This window comes from Oncorhynchus gorbuscha, linkage group LG06, assembly GCF_021184085.1.
Source record: "Oncorhynchus gorbuscha isolate QuinsamMale2020 ecotype Even-year linkage group LG06, OgorEven_v1.0, whole genome shotgun sequence".
Lineage (NCBI taxonomy): Eukaryota > Metazoa > Chordata > Actinopteri > Salmoniformes > Salmonidae > Oncorhynchus > Oncorhynchus gorbuscha.
In genome coordinates, this window is record NC_060178.1 from 91657577 (window position 1) to 91682689 (window position 25113).

Below are 25113 nucleotides of genomic sequence, written 5' to 3' on the forward strand. Positions count from 1 at the left end.
TGTGACAGTCACATTTCCGAAACAAGAGCGAATACTGCTGGATGACAGAGCCGCACACTCACAACACACACAGAAGAAAAACACTTGCATTGGTGCTTGCTAATTGAAATAGTACAGTCACTGGCAAGGTGATACCTGACTGAAGTCCTGGCTGGAGTTCAAGACAGAAGGATAGTTTGTAAGAGGAGGGTTGACTCCTGTGCAACAATGCTGAAATCATTCAACCTCTTAAAGCAGTTAGGATCTGTGGGGAAGTAAGTACTTTCATGTGCCATTTTGGACTTTTTTTTGGGGGGGGGGGGTTAGTTATTACAGAAAATAGAGCTAACAATATAAAATGGGGAATACAATCATGAGTTAATGTGCTTCTGTAACCAATGCTACATGTATCAAGTTTTGTGACAATCTAGACTCTAGTCTGGTTCTAAGTTTTAGTCTTATTTTCACTGTGAGCACCTGTGTGTTGGAGGGAAAACATTTAGACAAACTCTTGGTGAGTGAGGAGTTTGTTAAGAAGAGTCAGCTGAGTTCTGCTTAGGAAAGGGCATCTTTGGTGTCTGAAGTAAATCTGAGTTTGTTATTGTCAAGCCATCCTTAGTATGAAAGTAAGAAGAACAATGTTATGAATCAGACAGACAGGTGAGAATAGTGGATAACTGTAATGTTTAGTCTGGATGAGTGGGAGATCAGTCATAACAATGAACAGTTGTTTTAGATAGTGTAATGGGCGAGATGACAAGTGCAGTGTGTTTAAATCATGTTTTACTTTGTATGTGGCCTGTGACATAATGGGTTAAAGTGTAAACTTGAAAGCACACCCCCGCCCACAAGATATCCCATGTATCTCAAAAGTCAACTGTGCCCCTGGCTGACCTTTGACCTAATAATGTGACATTTACAAAAGCCAAATCTATATGTGTATGTAGTAGATTATGCTGCAGATTAGCTGAAATATGTCATTGAACACCCACGTTGGGTCGTCGATACCCACGCTATCCTGGCTGAGAGCTGAGGGTGTCTGCAGCAGGTTGCCACAGACCAGCTGTGTGTTTGCAGGCCTCCTTTCCACTGACGTGTTTTCAGAATATTGACATGCCCTGCTAACTAACAGGGAGGTTGCACCAGGAGAGAGCCACTTCAGATGAGCAGCTACCTACACTCATCTCACTGACTGACTGACTGTAACCGTAACTATCAAGACACACACACAGGCAGACAACTTTGAACTTTTGTTTAGTTGAAGAAAATAAAAAACAGTTGGAAAATGGTTGAATGTAGAAATAGAAAGTTCTAGAAAAAATGTAGTGTCCATCTGGTGTTGTAACAGGAAAGTTGAAATGAGAGTGAGTGACACAAAAGAGGGAACTTGCTCTTGATGTCATAGGTACTTTCACAAAGATGGTGGGAATATCTCCTGTTATAGATTTCAATCAAAAGACACAAATTCACATGTTTAGGTGCTAATCATGTGACCTAGTTGTGACCTGAGTTGGGGTTCAAAGCTACACTGCAGCTGTTTCACTGCTATCAATCACACTGCTCTCAATGAGCCCAATTCAGACTTATGAAATGCACACCTTTCCTATGCACTTCTCAGTATTTGGTATTCAGATGTACCTTCTGCAGGCGCATAACGGGCTTTGCAGGCGTGGGTCCCCTGCGTGGGCTGAATTAGTTCAATAATATTGCTAAACACACTCCCACTTGCTGGCCAACAGATTTTCTCATGGAGTTTTCATTCAATAGAGTTTTCCGTACATTTATCTTAAGCCATCCCTTTAAATAAGGTGTACCTTTACTTATACTTATAATAGACTTACTAGAATAAATGGAGAGAACGGGTTCAGAATTTTAGGATCAATGACAGGAAGCCAACTAAATCTATTCTTCTTCTCAACTGTCCAGTCATTGTGAACCATGTGCCAGGCTCCGGGTTTAAACTGCTATGTGTAGTCTGAGTTCCATAATGATTCAAATAGGCTACATGTCCCAAATTATTGCACAACGTTAGCCTAATATTATCATGTCACGAACTTCAAAATAAGCGTTAGGGAGTTAGGGATTCCTAAATATGATCCCCAATTAGAGGCGACGATTACCAGCTGCCTCTACTTGGGAACCATACACAACCCACCAACATAGAAATATACATTCTAGAACACCCCCCTAGTCACACTCTGACCTAAACCGCTATAGAGAATCCAAGGGCTCTCTATGGTTAGGGCGTGACAATCCACTAATGCTAGCGACCCCAGGAACAATTTACAAGGCCGTGACAGAAGACAGAAAAGTAAACGGAATGGAATGGAATTATGCTAAATGTGGGCTACAAATGGAAGGAAACTAACACTAAAGTGACAGTTCTAAATGTATGTGGGAATTACTGATGGTGGCTCCCGATAGTGGCTAATACTTAACATGATACAAATTCTAAACTAAAACTGAGAAAAACCCGACATACAGTACCAGCTAAAAGTTTGGACACACCTACTCATTCAAGGGTTTTTCTTTATTTTAAATAATAGTGAAGACATCAAAACTATGAAGTAACACATATGGAATCATGTAGTAACCAAAAGAGTGTTAAACAAATAAATATGCTTTATACTGTATTTTAGATTCTTCAACGCAGCTACACTTTGCCTTGATGACAGCTTTGCACACACTTTGAAAGTTTCTTCAAGTGCAGTTACAAAAATAATCAAGCTCTGTGATGTTTTTGGCGCTCATGAGGACCTCCACAGGAAAAGACCCAGAGTTACATCTGCTGCAGAGGATAAGTTCATTAGAGTTACCAGCCTCAGAAATTGCAGCCCAAATAAATGTAACAGACACATCTCAACATTAACTGTTCAGAGGACACTGTGTGAATCAGGCCTTCATGGTCGAATTGCTGCAAAGAAACCACGACTAAAGGACACCAATAAGAAGAAGACTTGCTTGGGACAAGAAACACGAGTAATGGGCCTTAGACCGGTGGAAATCTGTCCTTTGGTCTGATGAGTCCAAATTTGAGATTTTTGGTTCCAATAGCCCTGTCTTTGTGAGACGCAGAGTAGGTGAACGGATGATCTCTGCATGTGTGGTTCCCGCAGTGAAGCGGGGAGGAGGTGTGATGACGTGGTGGGAGCTTTGCTAGTGACACTGTCAGTGATTTATTTAGAATTCAAGGCACACTTAACCAGCATGGCTACCACAGCATTCTGCAGCGATACGCCATCCCATCTGGTTTGAGCTTAGTGGGACTATCATTTGTTGTTCAACTGGACAATGACCCAAAACACACCTCCAGGCTGTGTAAGGGCTATTTGACCAATGAAGGAGAGTGATGGAGTGCTGCATCAGATGACCTGACCTCTACAATCACCTAACTTCAACCCAATTGAGATGGTTTGGGATGAATTGGACCGCAGAGTGAAGGAAAAGCAGCCAAAAAGTACTTAGCATATGTGGGAACTCATTCAAGACTGTTGGAAAAGCATTCCAAAGCTGTCATCAAGGCAAGGGTGGCTACTTTGAAGAATCTAAAATGTAAAATATATCTTTTGGTTACTACATGATTCCATATGTGTTATTTCATAGTTTTGATGTCTTCACTATTATTGTACAATGTAGAAAATAGTAAAAATAAATAAAACCCTTGAATGAGTAGGTGTGTCCAAACTTGTTACTTGTACTGTATAATTGAAGCATTATAACGCACACAAATCAACTCTCTTTCTCCTTTCTCTCTCTCGATTCAGTTGCAATTTAAGGGGCTTTTTTGGCATGGGAAATAGATAATAAACAAAAGTGAAATAAACAAAAACAAATGTACAGTAAACATTACACTCACAAAAGTTCCAAAATAATAAAGACATTTCAAATGTTATATTTTGTCTACATACAGTGTTATAATGATGTGCAAATAGTTAAAGTACGAAAGGGAAAATAAGTCAACATAAATATGGGTTGTATTTACAATGGTGTTTTTTTTTCTTAGAGAGACTCTGCATGCATTATTTGGTGTTTTACATTGTACACTGAGAATATTTTTGCGGAATTCTGCATGCAGTCTCAATTTGGTGTTTGTCCCATTTTGTGAATTCTTTGTTGATGAGCGGACCCCATTCCTCACAACCATAAAGGGAAATGGGTTCTGTAACTGAATAAATTTTTTTTTTTGCCAGATCCTAATTGATATGTTGAATTTTATGTTCCTTTTGATGGCACAGAAGGCCCTTCTTGCCTTGTCTCTCAGCTCGTTCACAGCTTTGTGGAAGTTACCTGTGGTGCTGATGTTTAGGCCGAGGTATGTGGAATTTATTTGTTTGCTCTAGGGCAGTGGTTCCCAAACTTTTTATAGTTCCGTACCCCTTCAAACATTCAACCTCCAACTGCGTACCCTCTCTAGCACCAGGGTCAGCGCACTCTCAAATATTGTTTTTTACCATCATTGCAAGCCTGCCACACACACACACACTATACGATACATGTATTAAACATAAGAATGAGGGTGAGCTTTTGTCACAACCCGGATCGTGGGAAGTGACAAACACCTCTTATAGGACCAGGGCACAAATAATACTTTTGCTCTTTATGTAGCCATCTTACATATAACACCTTATTTGTTCATAAAAAATGGTGAATAACTCACCACAGGTTAATGAGAAGGGTTTGCTTAAAAGGATGCATGTAACTCTGCAATGTTGGGTTGTATTGGAGAGTCTCAGTCTTAAATCATTTTCCACACAGTCTGTGCCTGTATTTAGTTTTTCTGCAAGTGAGGGCAGAGAATCCACTCTCACATAGGTACGTGGTTGCAAAGGGCACCAGTGTCTTAACAGCACCATTTGCCAAGGCAAGAAACTCTGGCAGTGGCTTCTGATTAAATTCCATTTTCACAGAAGCGCTTGTTGCAATTTCAATGAGAATCTCTTGTTCAGATATCGGTAAGTGGACTGGAGGCAGGGCATGAGAGGGAGAATGAATCAGTTGTTTGTATTGTACATTTTAGGAAAGTACCTGTGTAATTGCGCACCCAACTCACTCAGGTGCTTCGCTATATCACATTTTACATTGTCCTTAAGCTTGAGTTAATTTGTGCACAAAAAAATCATACAATGATAGAAAGACCTGTGTGTTGTCCTTGTTAATGCAGAGAGAGAAGAGCTCTAATTTCTTAATCATAGCCTCACTTTTGTTCCGCACGTTGAATATAGTTGCAGAGTCTCGCGGTAATCCTAGATTCAGATCATTCAGGTGAGAAAATACATCACCCAGATAGGCCAAGTGTGTGAGAAACTCGTCATCATGCAAGCGGTCAGACAAGTTATGAAAACTTTAAGCTCGTCTCTCAATAAATAAAAAAAACTATCAATACTTTGCCCCTTGATAACCAACACACTTCTGTATGTTGTGAAAGCGTTACATGGTCGTTGCCAATATCATTGCATAATGCAGAAAATACACGAGCGTTCAAGGGCCTTGCCTTAACAAAGTTACCCATTTTCACTAATGTCCAAAACGTCTTTCAAGCTGTCATTCATTCCCTTGGCAGAAAGAGCCTCTCGGGGGATGCTGCAATTTACCCAAGTGGCGTCGGGAGTAACTGCTTGCATGAGCGTTACCACTCCCTATGTCTCCCTGTTATGGCTTTTGCACCATCAGTGCAGATACCAACACAGCTTGACAACCAAAGTCCATTTGATGTCACAAAGGTGTCCAGTACTTTAAAAATAACCTCCCATGTTGTCCTGGTTTTCAGTGGTTTGCAGAAGAGGATGTCTTTCTTAACTGACCACCCATAAACGTAATTGACATATACCAGGAGCTGTGCCAGGCCTGCCACGTCTGTTGACTCATCCAGCTGTAAGGCATATAATTCACTGGCATGTTTGCGAAGCAGTAATTGTTTCAAAACATCTCCAGCCATGTCACTAATGCGTCGTAAAACAGTGTTGTTTGATAAAGGCATTGTCTGTATATATTTGTTTGTCCTTTTCCCTCAGCATTGTCCCAGCCATATCCGCGGCAGCAGGAAGAATTAAGTCCTCCACAATAGTATGAGGCTTGCCTGTCCTAGCCACTCGGTAGCTCACCATATAAGAAAGTTCTAGCTCCTTCTAATTAATGGTATCTGTTGCTTTTATATATATCTTACTGCTCGAAAGTAGTCTTTATTCTCGCTCAAAAAACTCCTGTGTGTTAAGGTTCTTCCGGTGAAGGAGAGGAGGACCAAAATGCAGCGTGGTTATTTTTGATTAATCTTTAATAAAAGATTAACACGAACAATACAAAAACCATGACGTGAAAACCTAAACAGCCTTATCTGGTGCAAACAGAGACAGGAACAATCACCCACAAAACACTCAAAGAATATGGCTGCCTAAATATGGTTCCCAATCAGAGACAACGATAAACACCTGCCTCTGATTGAGAACCACTCCAGGCAGCCATAGACTTTTCTAGACAACCCCCCCAACCCCCCACCCTAGACAAAACACACCACATAAATAACCCATGTCACACCCTGGCCTGACCAAAATAATAAAGAAAACACAAAATACTAAGACCAGGGCGTGACACTGTGGCTTATTTTTCTAATTATCATATTTCATTTATAAAGGTCTGTGCAAGAGGGAAGGTTTCCTGCGACAGAGTAACAGTTAATGTGATTGGATGTTAATAATTTGACTAGGCTACCTGTATTTGACATTGTGTTGTTATTTTTCTGAACAGTAGATGGTTTAATTTTATTTTTGGCAGTGAAACGAGGCTACTCAGGTGAGAAAAAACTCACCCAAATGTATAGCCCCGTTGGAAAATATAAATGTACTGTTTAAAAATGTGAATAATTAAAAAATATATATATCAAAATTCAAATCACATTTTTATTTGGCGTACCCCCGACGGCATTGGTACGTGTACCCCAGTTTGGGAGCCCCTGCTCTAGGGCAATGGGGTCTAGATGGAATTTGTATTTGTGGTCCTGGCGACTGGACCTTTTTTGGAACACCATTATTTTTGTCTTACTGAGATTTACTGTCAGGGCCCAGGTCTGGCAGAATCTGTGCAGAAGGTTTAGGTGCTGCTGTAGACCTTCCTTGGTTGGTGACAGAAGCACCAGATCATCAGAAAACAGTAGACATTTGACTTCAGATTCTAGTAGGGTGAGGCCGGGTGCTGCAGACTGTTCTAGTGCCCTCGCCAATTCGTTGATATATAGATTTAAGAGGGTGGGGCTTAAGCTGCATCCCTGTCTCACCCCCCCCCCTCGCCCTGTGGAAAGAAATGTGCGTTTTTTGCCAATTTTAACAGCACACTTGTTGTTTGTGTACATGGATTTTATAATGTCTTGTGTTTTTTCCCCAACACCACTTTCCATCAATTTGTATAGCAGACTTTCATGCCAAATGGAGCCAAATGCTTTTTTTAATCAACAAAGCATGAGAAGGCTTTGCCTTTGTTTTTTTGTTTTTTTGTCAATTAGGGTGTGTAGGGTGAATACGTGGTCTGTCGTACAGTAATTTGGTATAAAGCCAATTTGACATTTGCTCAGTACATTGTTTTCACTGAGGAAATGTATGAGTCTGCTGTTAATGATAATGCAGAGTATTTTCCCAAGGTTGCTGTTAACGCATATCCCACAGTAGTTATTGGGGTCAAATTTATCTCCTTTTTTGTGGATTGGGGTGATCAGTCCTTGGTTCCAAATATTGGGGAAGATGCCAGAGCTAAGGATGATGTTAAAGAGTTTAAGTATAGCCAATTTGAAATTTGTTGTCTGTATATTTTATCCTTTCATTGAGTATACCATCAACACCACAGGCCTTTTTGGGGGTTGGTCTAACACGTTTTGGGTTAGTCTTTAATAGTTGATTCTAATATTTGTATCTCTCTCTCTCTCTCTCTCTCTCTCTCTCTCTCTCTCTCTCTCTCTCTCTCTCTCTCTCTCTCTCTCTCAGTCTTTCTCTCTCAATTCAATTCAAGGGCTTCATTGGCATGGGAAACATGTTAACATTGACAATGCAAAGTGAAGTAGATAATAAACAAAGTTAAATAAACAATACAAATTCATCTCTCTCTCTCTCTTTGCCTGTCTCTCTCACTCACTCTCTGTCTTTCCATCTTCACCTGTAAGTAACCTAAAACGGTGGGTTAGGGCAGTGGTTCTCAACCATGGGTACTAGGACCCCTGGGGGTACCTGACCTATCCACAGGGGGTGGCTTGAGCAGTAGCCCTCATCAGCCAACTTCTCCTCCACCCCCCCCCCTTCCCCCCTCTCTATCTGGCCTGCTTCCTATCTAAACCACAGCAGCCCACAGCATTAGCCTCCACTCTAACTTTAGGATGTTGATCTCATCTGACTGACAGTGGAAGAGCTACATGTGTACTAATCTCCCATAGAGCTGCACTTTGCTGGACCCCAAGAAGAGTGGCTGCTGAACTAATGGGGATCCATAATAAATGCACATACTGCAACACACTGCAAAACAAAAATGGCCTGAAAGCCTTTTTTAATTCTTATCAACAGATCACAGGATGCCACTGACCTTCTCACAGAGGATCTGGTTATGGTGAGTTAAATCTGATTATAAAGGGAGATAGAGGATCTCGTTATGGTGAGTTGAGGCTGATTATAAAAGGGGATAGAGGATCTCGTTATGGTGAGTTGAGGCTGATTATAAAGGGAGATAGAGGATCTCGTTATGGTGAGTTGAGGCTCATTATAAAGGGGGATAGAGGATCTGGTTATGGTACATTCAGGCTCATTATAAAGGGGGATAGAGGATCTGGTTATGATGTGTTGAAGCTGATTATAAAGGAGGATAGAGGAGGAGGGGGATTGAGGAGGATAGAGGATCTGGTTATGGTGTGTTGAAGCTGATTATAAAGGAGGATAGAGGAGGAGGGGGATTGAGGAGGATAGAGGATCTGGTTATGCTGTATTGAAGCTGATTATAAAGGGAAAGGAGGATAGGTGAGTTGAGGCTGATTATAAAAGGGGATAGAGGATCTGGTTATGGTGAGTTGAGGCTGATTATAAAGGAGATAGAGGATCTCGTTATGGTGAGTTGAGGCTCATTATAAAGGGGGATAGGGATCTGGTTATGGTACATTCAGGCTCATTATAAAGGGGGAGAGGATCTGGTTATGCTGTATTGAAGCTGATTATAAAGGAGGATAGAGGAGGAGGGGGATTGAGGAGGATAGAGGATCTGGTTATGGTGTGTTGAAGCTGATTATAAAGGAGGATAGAGGAGGGGGATTGAGGAGGATAGAGGATCTGGTTATGGTGTGTTGAAGCTGATTATAAAGGAGGATAGAGGAGGAGGGGGATTGAGGAGGATAGAGGATCTGGTTATGGTGCATTAAGGCAGATTATAAAGGGGATAGCAGTCGTTCAGATCACTACGTGAAGGGTGAATACATTTGGGACCTAGCTCACACTGTGAACATAAGACACACTCTATATCTGTCATTTTCATTGGTCTTAGGTGGAGCAGCGGGTGGAGCCAGCCAAGAAGGCAGCGCAGGTTATTCACAAGAAGCTGCTTGGCTGTCTGCAGAGTCAACTAGGGCTGGACACAGAGAGACGAATGGTAACATCTCCTCTTTTTCACCTTTCATCCCTTCCCTTTGACTTGACTTACATCTGTTATGATTATCAATACAAAACTATGTCTCTCTCCAGAAAAAACTCCCTCTCATGCTGCTCTCTGTTAGCATGGCTGAGAGCTTTAAAGACTTTGATGCAGACTCTTCTATCAGGTACTTTATGGAGCCAAACCATTTATTCATCATCCAAATGATCAGTCAAACATTAGTCAATTAATCAATCAGCCTATTTCCTCTCTGATAGGAAAGTGTTGGAGATGTGTTGTTTCATGGAGAACCATCTTGCCAAAACACTGGCTGAATTTGAGCTGAAGCTGGAGAAGGAGGTTTTGGAGCCTCTCAATAAGCTCAGTGAGGTAAGGGCTGCAGGAGCAAGAAGCTTTCAGACACTTTTGGACGAAAATGAAAGTTTGTGATTATGTAGTATCACATCAAATCAAATCAAATGTTATTTGTCACGTGCGCCGAATACAACAGGTGTTACCTTACCTTCACCTTACCGTGAAATGCTTACTTACAAGCTCTTAACCAACAATGTAGTTTTTAAGAAAAATACTTACTAAATAAAGTAAAAAAATAAAAGAGCAACAATAAATTAACAATATCCAGGCTATATACAGAGTGTTATGCAGGTGAATGAGGACCCAAAAGCGACTTGGCGAAAACAGAGTCTTTATTCCAGTAAAGGATATAGGCAATACTCCTGGACAATCAGAGCAGAAAACAAAACATAAAAAACTTAATTCCACTCGTAGTGACGAGGACAGACTGGAGACTCGACCATTAACTGTAGGTTGCCTCGGGAAGGCACCGACCGTAGCAGACTCAGACACCTGCTCACACGCAGCATCTGAGGGAAACAAGACACGACAGGGCGAGACAAAGACACAGCACGGCGAACATCATACAAGGATCCGACAGGACAGAAACGGAAAACAAGGGGAGAAATAGGGACTCAAATCAGAGGGCAAGATAGGGAACAGGTGTGAAAAGCAGGAACGGAACGATAGAGAGAGGAGGAGAGAGAGGGAGGGAGAGAGAAAAAGGGAACGAACCTAATAAGACCAGCAGGGGGAAACGAACAGAAGGGAAAGCAAAATGACAAGACAATATAAGACAAAACATGACACAGAGGGTACTGTTACTGAGTTGAGGTCATTTGTACATGTAGGTAGGGGTAAAGTGACTATGTACAGTGTAGATAATGAACAGCCAGCGAGTAGCAGCAGCGCAAAAAAATGCAAATAGTCTGGGTAGCCTTTTGATTAGTTGTTTAGCATATAAATACTAACTCTGTTTCCATCTGTAGGAAGACCTTCCAGAGATTCTCAAAAACAAGAAGCAGTTTGCAAAACTCACAATGGACTGGCACAATGCACTCAACAAGTGGGTCACGCATTCTGTGTGATTGTATTTAGCACTTTAAGATGTTTTATTGTCACCGGATAGGTGACAGACCCTATATGTTCCAGACCAGTGGAGGTAGTGGTTGACACAGTTCCATTTATTCCATTCCAACCATTACATTGAGCCAATCCTCTTATAGCTCCTCCCACCAGTGTATAGTTCCTTTATACATCTATAATAACTACCTTTGATCAGTATCTCCATTGTGTCCTCTCGTTTTCTTTCTGGCTTCCGATCATTAATGATTTTGCCCCTTCAGGTCCCAGGCCAGTACGGGCCCTCAGGCAAAGCAGGACGGGCTGAAAGAAGAGGTGGAGGAGGCCTGGAGGAAACTGGAGAGTATCAAGGTGTTGGATGGTCACTCCTATTACGTGTAACTGTTTAAGACCCTTTGTTGTTTCCTGCGGTAGTTTTAGCCTCTTACATACATACTGTTGGTATGGCTATTCATTCTCTACAGGATCAGTACTCTGCAGATCTCTATCACTTTGCCACTAAAGAAGAGGCCTATGCCAACTACTTCATTCGTGTGAGTGTGGCCCGCTAATTGTCCTCTCTTTCAAGTTGTGTTTTACTTTTGTTAATTATCATGTGCTATTAGGAATTCAATTTGATAAGTGCCTGGTTTGTGCCCTCTCAGCTGCTGGAACTACAAGCAGAACATCATAAGAATTCCCATGACTTCCTGGAACGAAACATTACTGAGCTAAAAGAAAGCCACAATCAAACAGGTGAATAGTGTGTGTGTGTGTGTGTGTGTGTGTGTGTGTGTGTGTGTGTGTGTGTGTGTGTGTGTGTGTGTGTGTGTGTGTGTGTGTGTGTGTGTGTGTGTGTGTGTGTGTGTGTGTGTGTGTGTGTGTGTGTGTGTGTGTGTGTGTGTGTGTGTGTGTGTGTGTGTGGGCTCCCTGCCTGTGCCATTAAATCCCTTCAACTCATCCAGAACGCCGCAGCCCGTCTGGTGTTCAACCTTCCCAAGTTCTCTCACGTCACCCCGCTCCTCCATTCTCTCCACTGGCTTCCAGTTGAAGCTCGCATCCGCTACAAGACCATGGTGCTTGCCTACGGAGCTGTGAGAGGAACGGCACCTCAGTACCTCCAGGCTCTGATCAGGCCCTACACCCAAACAAGGGCACTGCGTTTATCCACCTCTGGCCTGCTCGCCTCCCTACCACTGAGGAAGTACAGCTCCCGCTCAGCACAGTCAAAACTGTTCGCTGCTCTGGCCCCCCAATGGTGGAACAAACTCCCTCACGACGCCAGGACAGCGGAGTCAATCACCACCTTCCGGAGACACCTGAAACCCCACCTCTTAAAGGAATACCTAGGATAGGATAAGTATTCCCTCCCCCCCCACCCCTTTAAGATTTAGATGCACTATTGTAAAGTGACTGTTCCACTGGATGTCATAAGGTGAATGCACCAATTTGTAAGTCGCTCTGGATAAGAGCGTCTGCTAAATGACTTAAATGTAAAAATGTAAATGTGTGTGTGTGTGTGTGTGTGTGTGTGTGTGTGTGTGTGTGTGTGTGTGTGTGTGTGTGTGTGTGTGTGTGTGTGTGTGTGTGTGTGTGTGTGTGTGTGTGTGTCTGGGCTCCCTGCCTGTGCCATTAAATTTGGAGACAACTAGGGGGACATACTAGCCAGGACTATTCCAGGGATTTCCACTAAATAAATGCTTATAATATAATAATCTGGTGTTCAACCATTCAAAATCAACTGTTCACTGTGTGAATCAGGCCTTCATGGTGGAATTCTCTCCACTGGACACCATAAGAAGAGACTTGCATCCGAAACAAGACCATGGTGACCGGTGGAAACCTTGTCCTTTAGTCTGATGAGTCCAAATATGATATTTTTGGTGTCTTTGTGAGATCAGTACCTCCAGGCTCTGCATCAGGCCCTACACATCCAAACATGGAGGGGGCGTTTATCCACCTCTGGCCTGCACTGCCTCCCTACCACTGAGGAACTTAACAGCCATGGCTACCACAGCACAGTGTCAAAACTGGTTTGCGCTTAGTGGGACTATCTTTGTTTTTCAACAGGTGGAACAAAACACTTCACGACGCCAGGACAGAAAGGAGTCAATGACCACCTTCCGGAGACACCTGAAACCCCACCCAATTGAGATGGTTTGGGATACCTGAAGGAAAAGGACAAGTGTTCAGCATTTGTTGGAACCTCTTCAAGATTTAGAAAAGCACTAGTTAAAGTGACTGTTCCACTGGATGTCATCAAGGTGAATGGCTACTTTGAAGAATTTTTAACACTTTTCTGTTTACTACATGATTCCTGGTTATTTCATAGTTTTGATGTCTTTAAATGACTTAAATGTAAAAATAGTCAAATAAAGAAAAACCCTTGAATGAGTAGGTTTGTATGTGTGTGTGTGTGTGTGTGTGTGTGTGTGTGTGTGTGTGTGTGTGTGTGTGTGTGTGTGTGTGTGTGTGTGTGTGTGTGTGTGTGTGTGTGTGTGTGTGTGTGTGTGTGTGTGTGTGTGTGTGTGTGTGTGAGTATGTGTACAGTATGTGTGTTTGCAGTTACAATACCCAGGCTTACTTACTGTACATAGGTAACTCACCCTATCCAATGTGTTGTCCAGTGTGTCACCAGTATGTGTTACCACAGACTCCCAGAAGAACAACTCTAGGGGGAAGGTATACGGGGAGCCCCTGCTGACTCACCTGTATGACAGTGGCAGGGAGATCGCTGTTCCCATCCAGGAGTGTGTTCACATGCTGCTGCACACCGGCATGAGGGAGGAGGTGAGGACTGAAATGATTCATCTACTACATGGTATTCATGTGAACGGGATTTAATTAATTAACTAGCCAGTCTACGATAATGCCCTCCTGGATAAAATTGGTCTCTATCTCTCTCCCTCCATCTGTCTCTCAGGGTCTGTTTCGTCTGGCGGCAGCAGCCTCGGTAGTGAAGAGACTGAAGAGCAGTCTGGATGGAGGAGTCATGAACCACAGCGAGTTCACTGACCCTCACGCAGTCGCAGGTCAGAAAGAATGTCCCTGTTGAAACTACTTCTTATTCAAGGTTTTCAAGTTTCAAATGTGTTTACTTGACAGTACAACAACACGTAGGCATTAAGCAGCATCTTCTATTTTTTCAATGTAGGGGCTTTGAAAAGCTACCTGAGAGAGCTGCCTGAACCTCTCATGACCTTTGAACTCTACAATGATTGGTTTCAAGCAGCAGGGTAAGGTCCTTGATTGGTCTACATCTTAGAAGCATACAGTTTATAGTGTCTTTATATAATTTCTCTCTCCTCATAAAATGTCTCTCTGCCTGTCCCCGTCATTATTTAGGGAGAAAGAATTGACAGACAAACTTGAGCAGTTTAAAATTGTGCTGAAGAAGTTACCATCAGAAAACTACAACAACCTCCGGTACATAGCTCTCTCAGATCTTGACCAGTGGAGGTTGCTGAGGGGAGGATTGCTCATAATAATGTATGGAACGGAGCGAATGAAATTGCAACAAACCATGTGTTTGATGTATCTGATACCATTCTACTCAATTCGGCTCCAGCGATTACCATGAGCCCGTCCTCCCCAATTAAGGTGTCACCAACCTCCTGTGATCTTGAAAGATTCCTGTGTGAAGTTATAAACACTCAAGAATGATGCAGGGTGTGTGATGATTGTGAATATCTTCCTATCTGCCTCTCTCTCTCTGTCTCCGTCTCGCTCTCTCTGTTTCTCTCTCTCTCCCTCCTCCCCTCTATTAGGTACCTGGTACAGTTCCTGTCATGTCTGTCAGAGCAGCAGGCGGTTAACAGGATGAGTCCCAGTAACATTGCCATAGTACTGGGTCCCAATCTGTTGTGGCCTCACATGGAGGGGTGGGTACTACTGACACGGTGACAGAGAGAGGAAACTGAACCACACTGTCTAGCTGTCATACTAGCCCTATGTCTAAGTGCTGTTCCTGATGTCACTTTCTGTTGTTACTAATCTGAATAGGTCTGTGTTATTTAGTAGTTGACTTTAACCTCTTTTCTTTCTCCCTCCCTCTCTCTTTGTCTTACTTCAATTTTCCTCTCCTCCATCCAATTCTATACCGGCGTCTATTTTTCTCTATTTTCCTCTCTCTCTCAGGGAGGCAGCGTTGTTGGACATGGCGTCTGCCTCCTCTGTCCAGGTCGTGGCGGTGGTTGAGCCTCTCATAAAATACTCCAGAAGCCTGTTTCCAGAAGGTACAGTACTACCTTCAATATTATGTTTTCTTATGTTCCGGGGAGGAGTACTGGGAGTCCTTTAAGTGATGAGTTGGTTTGCATGACATTTGTGGAAGTTCGCCACTATGATACCAGAGCGAGCTGCCTGAATGCCTTATGACCATTCATGTTTATCTTACTGTGTTGAGCTAAGCTAGGTAGGTCTATGGATCTTTTATGCAACATGACCTATGTTGTGTTCCTTTCCAGAGGTGGACTTTGAGATTCCTGATCTTCCTGGGGTCTCAGATTTGACCTTGTTAGAACCTGAACCCTCAGAGTCTGGGAAAGAGAACCTTGCCAGAACTACCTCCTCCTCTTCCTTATGCTCTTCCTCTACCCCTTCTCATCCTTCTCTCTGTAAAACAATCAGGTACCACACACACAGACGGAACAGGAATGAAACATTGTCAATAGGCATTTGAACAGAGTTTACTTGTTCACTTTTTAATTATAACAGTGTGCTATCTAACACCAACCGTCTCCTCCTCAGCTCAGGATCACAGAACAGTGGAGGTCTATTCATCTTCAAGTCAGGCTCCTTTGTTCATAGAACCACCACCTGGGGGAACTCTGCCTCAGACCCACCTAGCTCAACCCCACTTACCCGTACCTCAGTCCAGACCCAGAGCACGTTTCCCATCTCAAGCCCAACACTGGTTCACAACACATCCCCACTACCCAGCCCCAAACTGTCTCCTGGCCCAACCCTGGTTCCTTCCCCACCACCGGTGTCTGTCTGCAGTCCGACCCAGAAGCAGAGCCCTGAATCAGAATCACTAGAACCCATCTTAGAGGCCCCACCGGACTCCCCCAAAGCTATACTGACAATCACCTCATCATACAAACGTAGGTGACCCTCCACGACCATTCTATTACATGCTAATGGTGCATAGTAAAACACAGAACTCATGTGGTAGCTAGCTAACGCTATTTATTGACGGTGCTGAAGTCATCCACAGAGCTCATGTGGTGTGTCACAGTCCAGCTCAGCATAAGTGGCAAAGTACTGTTCCACTTTAGTACACAGGAAGCAACGTTCTATGGCAGCAGTGGCCAAAATTACCAACGGCTTCTAATGACGAAACTGTTGTCATAAATAACTGTTGCACTACCACAACCAACAGGTTTAGTTTCAAGTCGATGTAAAGACAAATACTCTAATATAATAATGCACATATATAGTCACAATAAGACTTATCCTCAATCAATCCTCAACAGCCAACTACCTCTTTCTCTCTTTTCACAGCGAGGAGTTCCTTCTTTCAGCATAAGCGGTCCATCCCTGGTAAAGAGCAGGTGGTCGCTACATACTCCAGACCCAGCACCCCAGCACCTCCAGCCCCAGCAGAGGCACCCAAAACCCAGCCACACCCTGCACCCAAGCCCCTAGCTCCGGTCCTGAAGAAGGCCCCGAACAAAAAGGGTGCAATTAGGCCCCCTCAAATCCCACCACCCAAGCCCCCAGTACTGGTGAGCAAACAGGTGACCTCTATAGCACAGTGATGAGGTAGAGATATAGAGTGTCATCTAAGCGTGTGTAAAGAAGTTTTCTTATGCTTTAGGTACAAATGTAGACTGTAACCTGACATTTGGTGTCACCTTGTTTGGTTGCGTATCAAGGCCAGAGATGTATTGGGCTTCTGCAGCCGAGTCCAAGTGCTTTGTAGCTTGAGCCATACAGTTTCTTCAGAAATCATTCACACCCCTTGACTTTTTTCATGTTGTTGAGTTAAAGCTTGAATTTAAAATAGATTCCATTTAGATGTTTGTGTCACTGGCCTACACACAATACCCCATAATGTCAAAGTGAAATTATGTTTTTCAAAATTTGTACAAATGAATTACAAATGAAATGCTGAAATGTCTCGAGTAAATAAGTATTCAACCCCTTTTTATGGCAAGCCTAAATAAGTTCAGGAGTAGAAAAGTGCTTAACAAGTCACATAATAAGTTGAATGGACTCACACTGTGTGCAATAATAGTGTTTAACATGATTTTTGAATGACTACGTTATCTGTAAGGTCCCTCAGTCGAGCTGTGCATTTCAAACACAGATTCAACCACAAAGGGAGGTTTTCCTTTGCCTCACAAAGAAGAACACCTATTGGTAGATACAGATGCTTCTACAAAGTATTGACTCAGGGGTGTAAATTCGATATTTCTGTATTTAATTCTCAATACATTTGCAAACATTTCTATAATCATATTTTCACTTTGTCCTTATGGTGTAGATGTAGATGGGTGAGATTGTTGTGTCTGGAATAAGAGGGATGTGAGTAGTCTTTGAAGCCTCTGTATATGCATGATGTGTTGTGATTTATTTAGAGATGTTTTGTAGTACAGTATGTTTTCAGACATGTAAATAAAGTATTAATGCTAATTAAAAACATTTTATTGCATTTATTATTATCATTATAGAAATATCATTGGTGTCAACAGCAGCACAGTTATATGGATAGAAGACACGGCTTTAAAAAGAGGATTCAACCATTAGTTGACAGAATAGTAGACAAGCAGGTGACTATCAATTCAAAAAGCAATATGAGTTAGACCCATAATGAATTTGAGAAACATTTCGAAATGGAGTATGATGCTAATTAATTAACAAACGTACTGTCCAAACATTATACTTATACTACAACATTGTACAAAATTACCTTATTCTATTTAACTTCTGAGTACATTTCTCAGGGTTTGTGCTTCACACTGTATCTGTAGACCAATAAAAAGTGTAAGCACCAGCCAAAATATGATTGTTTTCCTGTAGTTAACGTTATGTTCTAAGACTTAAGATCTCTCTCTTGGTGTAGTGTTTGAATGGCTAGAAATGGCTACCGCTTCATCTTTGTGTCCTGCCTGTTGCCTTGAATAGTTCTATGAAGTCACACATTGAGCATTTTGCTCAGGAAGTCCAAACTGATTATATATAACCAGCTGTTAACAGACTTACACACTGTTGAGCAACATCTTTAGTGTTTCCATGGTAATTCCTCTGTGTCCAACGACCACTTTCTCTGGTACACTCTGACACTTTCTACCCCATCTCTTTGTTCGCCACTGGTTCCAGTGACCTCTTTTAAAAGTTATTTTTAGCCTGTTCAAGCTCCTTCCATACAGTATGTTCGCTTGGGGAACTGTCAGCCTCCATAATCTTTCAACAAGTCGTCTTCTGATGACTTATAAAATTAAATTTCTCCAATGAATATTAGAATATGATGAAGAAGGGTTCAAGGGTGACTCAGCTCAAAAAGTTATCCTCATTGATGGAAAAAATGTTTTTTCTTATAACAAAAGTACTTACAAGGAAAAGCAATAATCCCAATCCCATCTGTAGTAGGTACTACTGGTTAAATTAATTGTTGTCCATTTAGTCTGTCGGTTCTGTTCAGACTTTGATTTCCTCCTCCTCATCAGGGGTAATGCAGATGTAAGGTGTTTTGTTCATGGTCTGGCCCATGGTCACCTCTCCCTCCAGATCCATCATCTGCTGCCCCTTCAGGGTCCCTCCAACTCCGTAGAGCACCCCCAGCACATCAGTGGCACCCTGGAACCTCTCACTCTCCATAGCAGGCCTCTGTCTAGACGGGGAGCCCATCACTAAATCAGGCACCGCCCCTTTAAGATGCTGCCCACCTCCATTCATCTCCATTCTCCTAGCCTCCTCTTCCTCCTCTTCCCACTCCATCCCATATGGACTCTTCCTGCTGCTACAGTCTTCTCGAAGCAGAGAATCCACCAATGAGGCAGTGGTGGCATCCATCTCCGAGTCCATCTCCGAGCCTTCATTGGTCACAAACACAAATGCAGAGCCGCTTGGCTCTTCTGCCACCCAGGCATGGCTGGGCTCTAGGTGGCCGTTAGGGCTGTCAATCAAACCGAACACCTCGCTCATGAGGGAGGGCCCCAGGTCAAAGGTGAAGGAGGCCATGGATGTCAGGGACTCATACTGGGTCACGTGACCGGGGTCAGAAGTCAGGGTGGAGTATGCGGAGGACTTCAGGAGGGCGGAGACATCGGTGAGCGAGCAGCCGTGGGCATTGGGGGTACAGGAAATAGATCCTCCCTGTTGCGACTGACGCTCTGCTGAACGGGAGAGGCGGGGCAGAGTGGCGAAACCTGACTCCAAACCTGAGGGGGAGGAGAGACGAGGAGTTTAGTCCTAACATTTTGGTTTCTGAAAGATTATTGACAAGAAACTTAAAAATCTAAAAATCTATTTTACAGGATGAATAAATCAAATTCCAGTTGGCACCCTAGTTCTACCTTCATGAATAATCTCAAAGAAGCTATGCTAGTCTGTCCTGGGAAGTAAAGTAGACTATGCTAGTCTGTCCTGGGAAGTAAAGTGGACTATGCTAGTCTGTCCTGGGAAGTAAAGTGGACTATGCTCAGTCTCTCCTGGGAAGTAAAGTGGACTATGCTCAGTCTCTGCTGGGAAGTAAAGTGGACTATGCTCAGTCTCTCCTGGGAAGTAAAGTGGACTATGCTCAGTCTCTGCTGGGAAGTAAAGTGGACTATGCTCAGTCTCTGCTGGGAAGTAAAGTGGACTATGCTCAGTCTCTCCTGGGAAGTAAAGTGGACTATGATAGTCTGTCCTGGGAAGTAAAGTGGACTATGCTCAGTCTCTGCTGGGAAGTAAAGTGGACTATGCTCAGTCTCTCCTGGGAAGTAAAGTGGACTATGCTCATTCTCTGCTGGGAAGTAAAGTGGACTATGCTCAGTCTCTGCTGGGAAGTAAAGTGGACTATGCTCAGTCTCTCCTGGGAAGTAAAGTGGACTATGATAGTCTGTCCTGGGAAGTAAAGTGGACTATGCTCAGTCTCTGCTGGGAAGTAAAGTGGACTATGCTCAGTCTCTCCTGGGAAGTAAAGTGGACTATGCTCAGTCTCTCCTGGGAAGTAAAGTGGACTATGCTCAGTCTCTGCTGGGAAGTAAAGTGGACTATGCTCAGTCTCTGCTGGGAAGTAAAGTGGACTATGCTCAGTCTCTCCTGGGAAGTAAAGTGGACTATGCTCAGTTTCTGCTGGGAAGGTAAGTGGAGAATTCAGAAAGGAACTTCCATAGATGCTCTTCCATCACCAACAGAGGGCAGTGTAAACTATGTCATCAAAGAGTGATGAGTCTTCTGCCAATTTCAAACACAAGCTCTATCTCTTGAGTTAGACATCACCTCTTAGGCATGTTGTTCTCAGGCCAGATCACTCACATGACCTGTCACACACTAGTGCTCGCATGGCCTACTGGAAACCAACTAGATGCAAGGTACGTTAAGAAACGACTGCATACCCACATAAAAAATACTACAGTTTACTATACTGCCCTACCAAGCAAAAAGGCAGTAACTGCTCATTGCGTGGAACTGAGAAAAATAGCCTTTATTTACCTTGGTTTCACAGTAATCTAGTACAGTTACTGCAAAAAATGACCCCTCATTATCTCCAAAACACAATAGAGGCAGGATACTTGTCCACGTGATTAAGCATGTATTTAATGTAGCAAAATGACATTAACTCATTTTTGACCAAATGAGCAGGTCCTTCCTTTCTGCTTGGTAGGGCAGTATAGAATACTATAGTACTTACAATAGAATTCTATAGTATACTGTAGAATCCTACACCCCATACTGTGGTATCCCTGTAGTGTAGTGCTTACTATATACTTTTTTTGTATACTGTAGAATACTATACTACACACAGTACTATCCCTTGATCATGTAGCACTTACTTTAGAACTTTTAGATCGATTGAAGTGCTAGCTAGCTTTACTGCTAGCTGCTAACTTTGTTGATGCTGTTTTGATTTGAACGTGCTGTCCTTGGGAAGCTCATGCCGGGGATTTTCTCTGAGGTCCCCCCTTGATCGTGTAGTGCTTATCCGGTGCTTTTCAACTCTCTAGAGACAGCAGGAGCGGTAGAGATACTGTCAATGATCGGCTATGAAAAGCCAACTGACATTTAATCTTGAGGTGCTGACCTGTTGCACACTCGACAACTACTGTGATTATTATTATTTGACCATGCTGGTCATTTATGAACATTTGAACACCACCCCTCATAGCCTGGTTCCTCTCTAGGTTTCTTCCTAGGTTCTGGCCTTTCTAGGGAGTTTTTCCTAGCCACCGTGAGACATGAGGGTATTACAGTTTTTTACAATCACTTTGGCACTAATTTCAGAACCTTTTTTCTAAACTCTAGACACAAAACTCACAATACACATAAAGCTAAGATAAGTTGTTCATTGCACTAAAATCAAGTGTTCAAAATGACAACTTACCATCAAAGTATTACCATTTCAAAATGCAATTCACACATTACATCTGGATGACTGTCTATTCATTTCATTACAATGATCCAACTATCAATTGATCCAACTGCTCAAAATGATAAGCAACTGTTGCATGACTCTTGAATGCAAAGTTTTATGGAAACTGATGAACAATAATACATGTTCAGATCATGAAAGTTTCAGGATAACGAGATCCACTGACACCAATGACTGTGGAACATGAACCAATTGGACTAAATTATCTATGGATGTAATATTTCATCATCATTCTTTATCAGACGCTGTTTTGATGGTTCCATGTAACACTTTTCCAGACCATGTTTTCAGATTTGACATTACTGTACACTCACCGGCCACTTTATTAGGTACACCTATCTAGTACTGGGTAGGACCCCCTTTTGCCTCCATAACAGCCTGAATTATTCACAGTGTTGTACGTTAAGAGGTGCCCTTCTGCACACCACTGTTTTAAATGCCTGTTATTTGAGCATTTTTGGCCTTTCTGTTAGCTTGAATAAGTCTGGACATTCTCCTCTGACCTCTCTCATTAACAAGGTGTTTTTCCCACAGAACTGCCGCTCACTGAATGTGTTTTGTTTATCGCACCATTCTCTGTAAACTCTAGAGACTGTAGTAAGTAAAAATCCCAGGAGGGCAGCTGCTTCTGAGATGCTGGAACCACCATGTGTGGCACCAACAATCATACCACGATCAAAGTTGCTTAGATTACGGAGCTTGCCCGTTCTAATGTTTAGTCGAACATCAACTAAAGCGCTCTACTCTATATACTCTATATATTGAGTTGCAGGCAGTCACATGATTCACTGTTCGAAGGAGCAGGCCATTTGCGTTAACATGCAGGTGTACCTACTAAAGTAATTGCTTTTCCAATACTGCCAACTTGTTACTGATGATTGATTTCACATTGTGGTACGAGAATATAGGGAAATGAGTGGTATCCACCTACAACAACATAGCGATAACACGGAGCCGGCAGGTGATCCAGGTCACAAGAGGTCAAGCAGTGGGAGGACGTGGTGGTCAAAGGAATGGCAGGGGACAAGCACCCCTTCTGAGAGGTGTTTGTGGGCCTCGTTTAAGAGATGTGGGGGAATGTGGTCGAGGACAAGGCAGCGGCAGCAATGAAATCCGAGCAATAGTTGTAGACCATGTCGTAAATCATGGCATGACAATGACTGAGGCAGCGACAATGATTCAACCAAACCTCAGTAGATCAACCGTGGCCTCAATCATCAGAACTTGCCTCAATGAGAACCGGTAAGTGTTCAGCATGCACTAAACATTAGGCTACTCTCAATTGTCAAATGACTGTATACTGCATGCCAATGTGTACCACAGAGTAGGTGATGTGACTAAATGTGTTCTCACTGTACTTTTCCTTGCCGAATTGAGACTAGGCCAAATAGGGGAGGCAGAGGCAAAATTCTGACTGACCAACAAGAGCAGGCTGTGCTCAATTTGGTTCGGGACAGAAATGATATTCGCCTTACATAAATTCGGCAGCACATCTTGGACAATGAGGACTTGTTCAACAATGTGGAAGCCATAAGTTTGCCGACTATTGCACACATGCTGAAAAGGCACCAGGTGTCTCTAAAACAACTATACTGTGGGCCTTTTGAAAGAAATGCAGACAGAGTGAAGCAACTGAGGACTAAGTATGTTCAGTTTCAAGATGCCTGTTATGAAAAATTCCACAAATGCTACATCTAAATCAGTAATTCTCTTTCCAAAATGTATTTTTAGAGGGTGATGGAGCTGGATGCTGATGAAAAGCATCCCAAATTCCTCTTTTTGGATGAGGCAGGCTTCAACCTGGCCAAGACAAGGAGAGGTCGGAATTTAATTGGCCAGCAGGCAACCATCCAAGTACCTGGACAGCGTGGGTACATCACCATGTGTGTGCGTCTATATCGGAAGATATATTGGATCATATAAATGCAGCTCTCCTTGTAACCTTCCTTGATGAGCTAAATCAGGTCTGTAGAGCTGATGGCGTGACCTATGTCATTGTGTGGGATAATGTCAGGTTCCACCATGTTCAAATGGTGCAAGCATGGTTTCAGGCCCATCCACAATTTACCATCCTGTACTTACCCCCATGCTCTCCTTTCCTTAACCCGATTAAGGAATTTTTCTCCACATGGAGGTGGAAGGTATATGATAGGCGCCCTCACAAACAAGCCACTTCTCCAGGCCATGGATGATGCATGCAATGACATCACGGCAGTGTCAGGCCTGGATTCGCCATGCCCGAAGATTCTTCCCAAGATGTTTGGCTAATGAAAATATCCATTGTAGTGTGGATGAGAACCTGTGGCCAAATCCACAAGACAGGGTTGATGGAAATATAGAAGTACAATAATCAATCCTTTGTTTTGCTTTTTACAGTAAGCCAGGTGAGGAACACTGCAGTGATGTTTTACAGTAAGCCAGGTGAGGAACACTGCAGTGATGTTTTACAGTAAGCCAGGTGAGGAACACTGCAGTGATGTTTTACAATAAGCCAGGTGAGGAGCACTGCAGTGATGTTTTACAGTAAGCCAGGTGAGGAACACTGCAGTGATGTTTTACAGTAAGCCAGGTGAGGAACACTGCAGTGATGTTTCACAGTAAGCCAGGTGAGGAACACTGCAGTGATGTTTTACAGTAAGCCAGGTGAGGAACACTGCAGTGATGTTTTACAGTAAGCCAGGTGAGGAACACTGCAGTGATGTTTTACAGTAAGCCAGGTGAGGAACACTGCAGTGATGTTTTACAGTAAGCCAGGTGAGGAACACTGCAGTGATGTTTTACAATAAGCCAGGTGAGGAACACTGCAGTGATGTTTTACAGTAAGCCAGGTGAGGAACACTGCAGTGATGTTTTACAGTAAGCCAGGCGAGGAACACTGCAGTGATGTTTTACAGTAAGCCAGGTGAGGAACACTGCAGTGATGTTTTACAGTAAGCCAGGTGAGGAACACTGCAGTGATGTTTTACAGTAAGCCAGGTGAGGAACACTGCAGTGATGTTTTACAGTAAGCCAGGTGAGGAACACTGCAGTGATGTTTTACAGTAAGCCAGGTGAGGAACACTGCAGTGATGTTTACAGTAAGCCATGTGAGGAACACTGCAGTGATGTTTTACAGTAAGCCAGGTGAGGAACACTGCAGTCATGTTTTACAGTAAGCCAGGTGAGGAACACTGCAGTGATGTTTACAGTAAGCCATGTGAGGAACACTGCAGTGATGTTTTACAGTAAGCCAGGTGAGGAACACTGCAGTGATGTTTTACAGTAAGCCAGGTGAGGAACACTGCAGTGATGTTTTACAGTAAGCCAGGTGAGGAACACTGCAGTGATGTTTTACAGTAAGCCTGGTGAGGAACACTGCAGTGATGTTTTACAGTAAGCCAGGTGAGGAACACTGCAGTGATGTTTTACAGTAAGCCAGGTGAGGAACACTGCAGTGATGTTTTACAGTAAGCCAGGTGAGGAACACTGCAGCGATGTTTTACAGTAAGCCAGGTGAGGAACACTGCAGTGATGTTTTACAGTAAGCCAGGTGAGGGACACTGCAGTTGACA

General features: G+C 43.0%; 2 protein-coding genes across 3 annotated transcripts in view; one reads left to right on the forward strand and one right to left on the reverse strand.

Moving 5' to 3' along the window:
- Nucleotides 1–17622, forward strand: LOC124038531 (SH3 domain-binding protein 1-like). Its single transcript, XM_046354538.1, has 18 exons — nt 1–254; nt 8517–8559; nt 9481–9585; nt 9678–9754; nt 9846–9957; nt 10911–10987; nt 11268–11355; nt 11469–11537; nt 11649–11739; nt 13637–13773; nt 13907–14015; nt 14138–14219; nt 14329–14409; nt 14751–14864; nt 15121–15218; nt 15450–15612; nt 15733–16088; nt 16489–17622. Exons 1-18 carry the CDS (start codon nt 208–210, stop codon nt 16743–16745), a joined length of 2106 nt encoding a protein of 701 aa, XP_046210494.1. The 5' UTR covers nt 1–207; the 3' UTR covers nt 16746–17622.
- The window catches only part of LOC124038532 (cdc42 effector protein 1-like), a 17137-nt gene continuing 9561 nt past the window's right edge, over nt 17538–25113 (reverse strand). For both annotated transcript variants that reach the window (XM_046354540.1, XM_046354539.1), the window contains exon 3: nt 17538–19370. In XM_046354540.1, the coding sequence (XP_046210496.1) occupies nt 18628–19370 (743 nt within the window). In that variant the 3' untranslated portion in view covers nt 17538–18627. The remainder of the gene's footprint in view (nt 19371–25113) is intronic.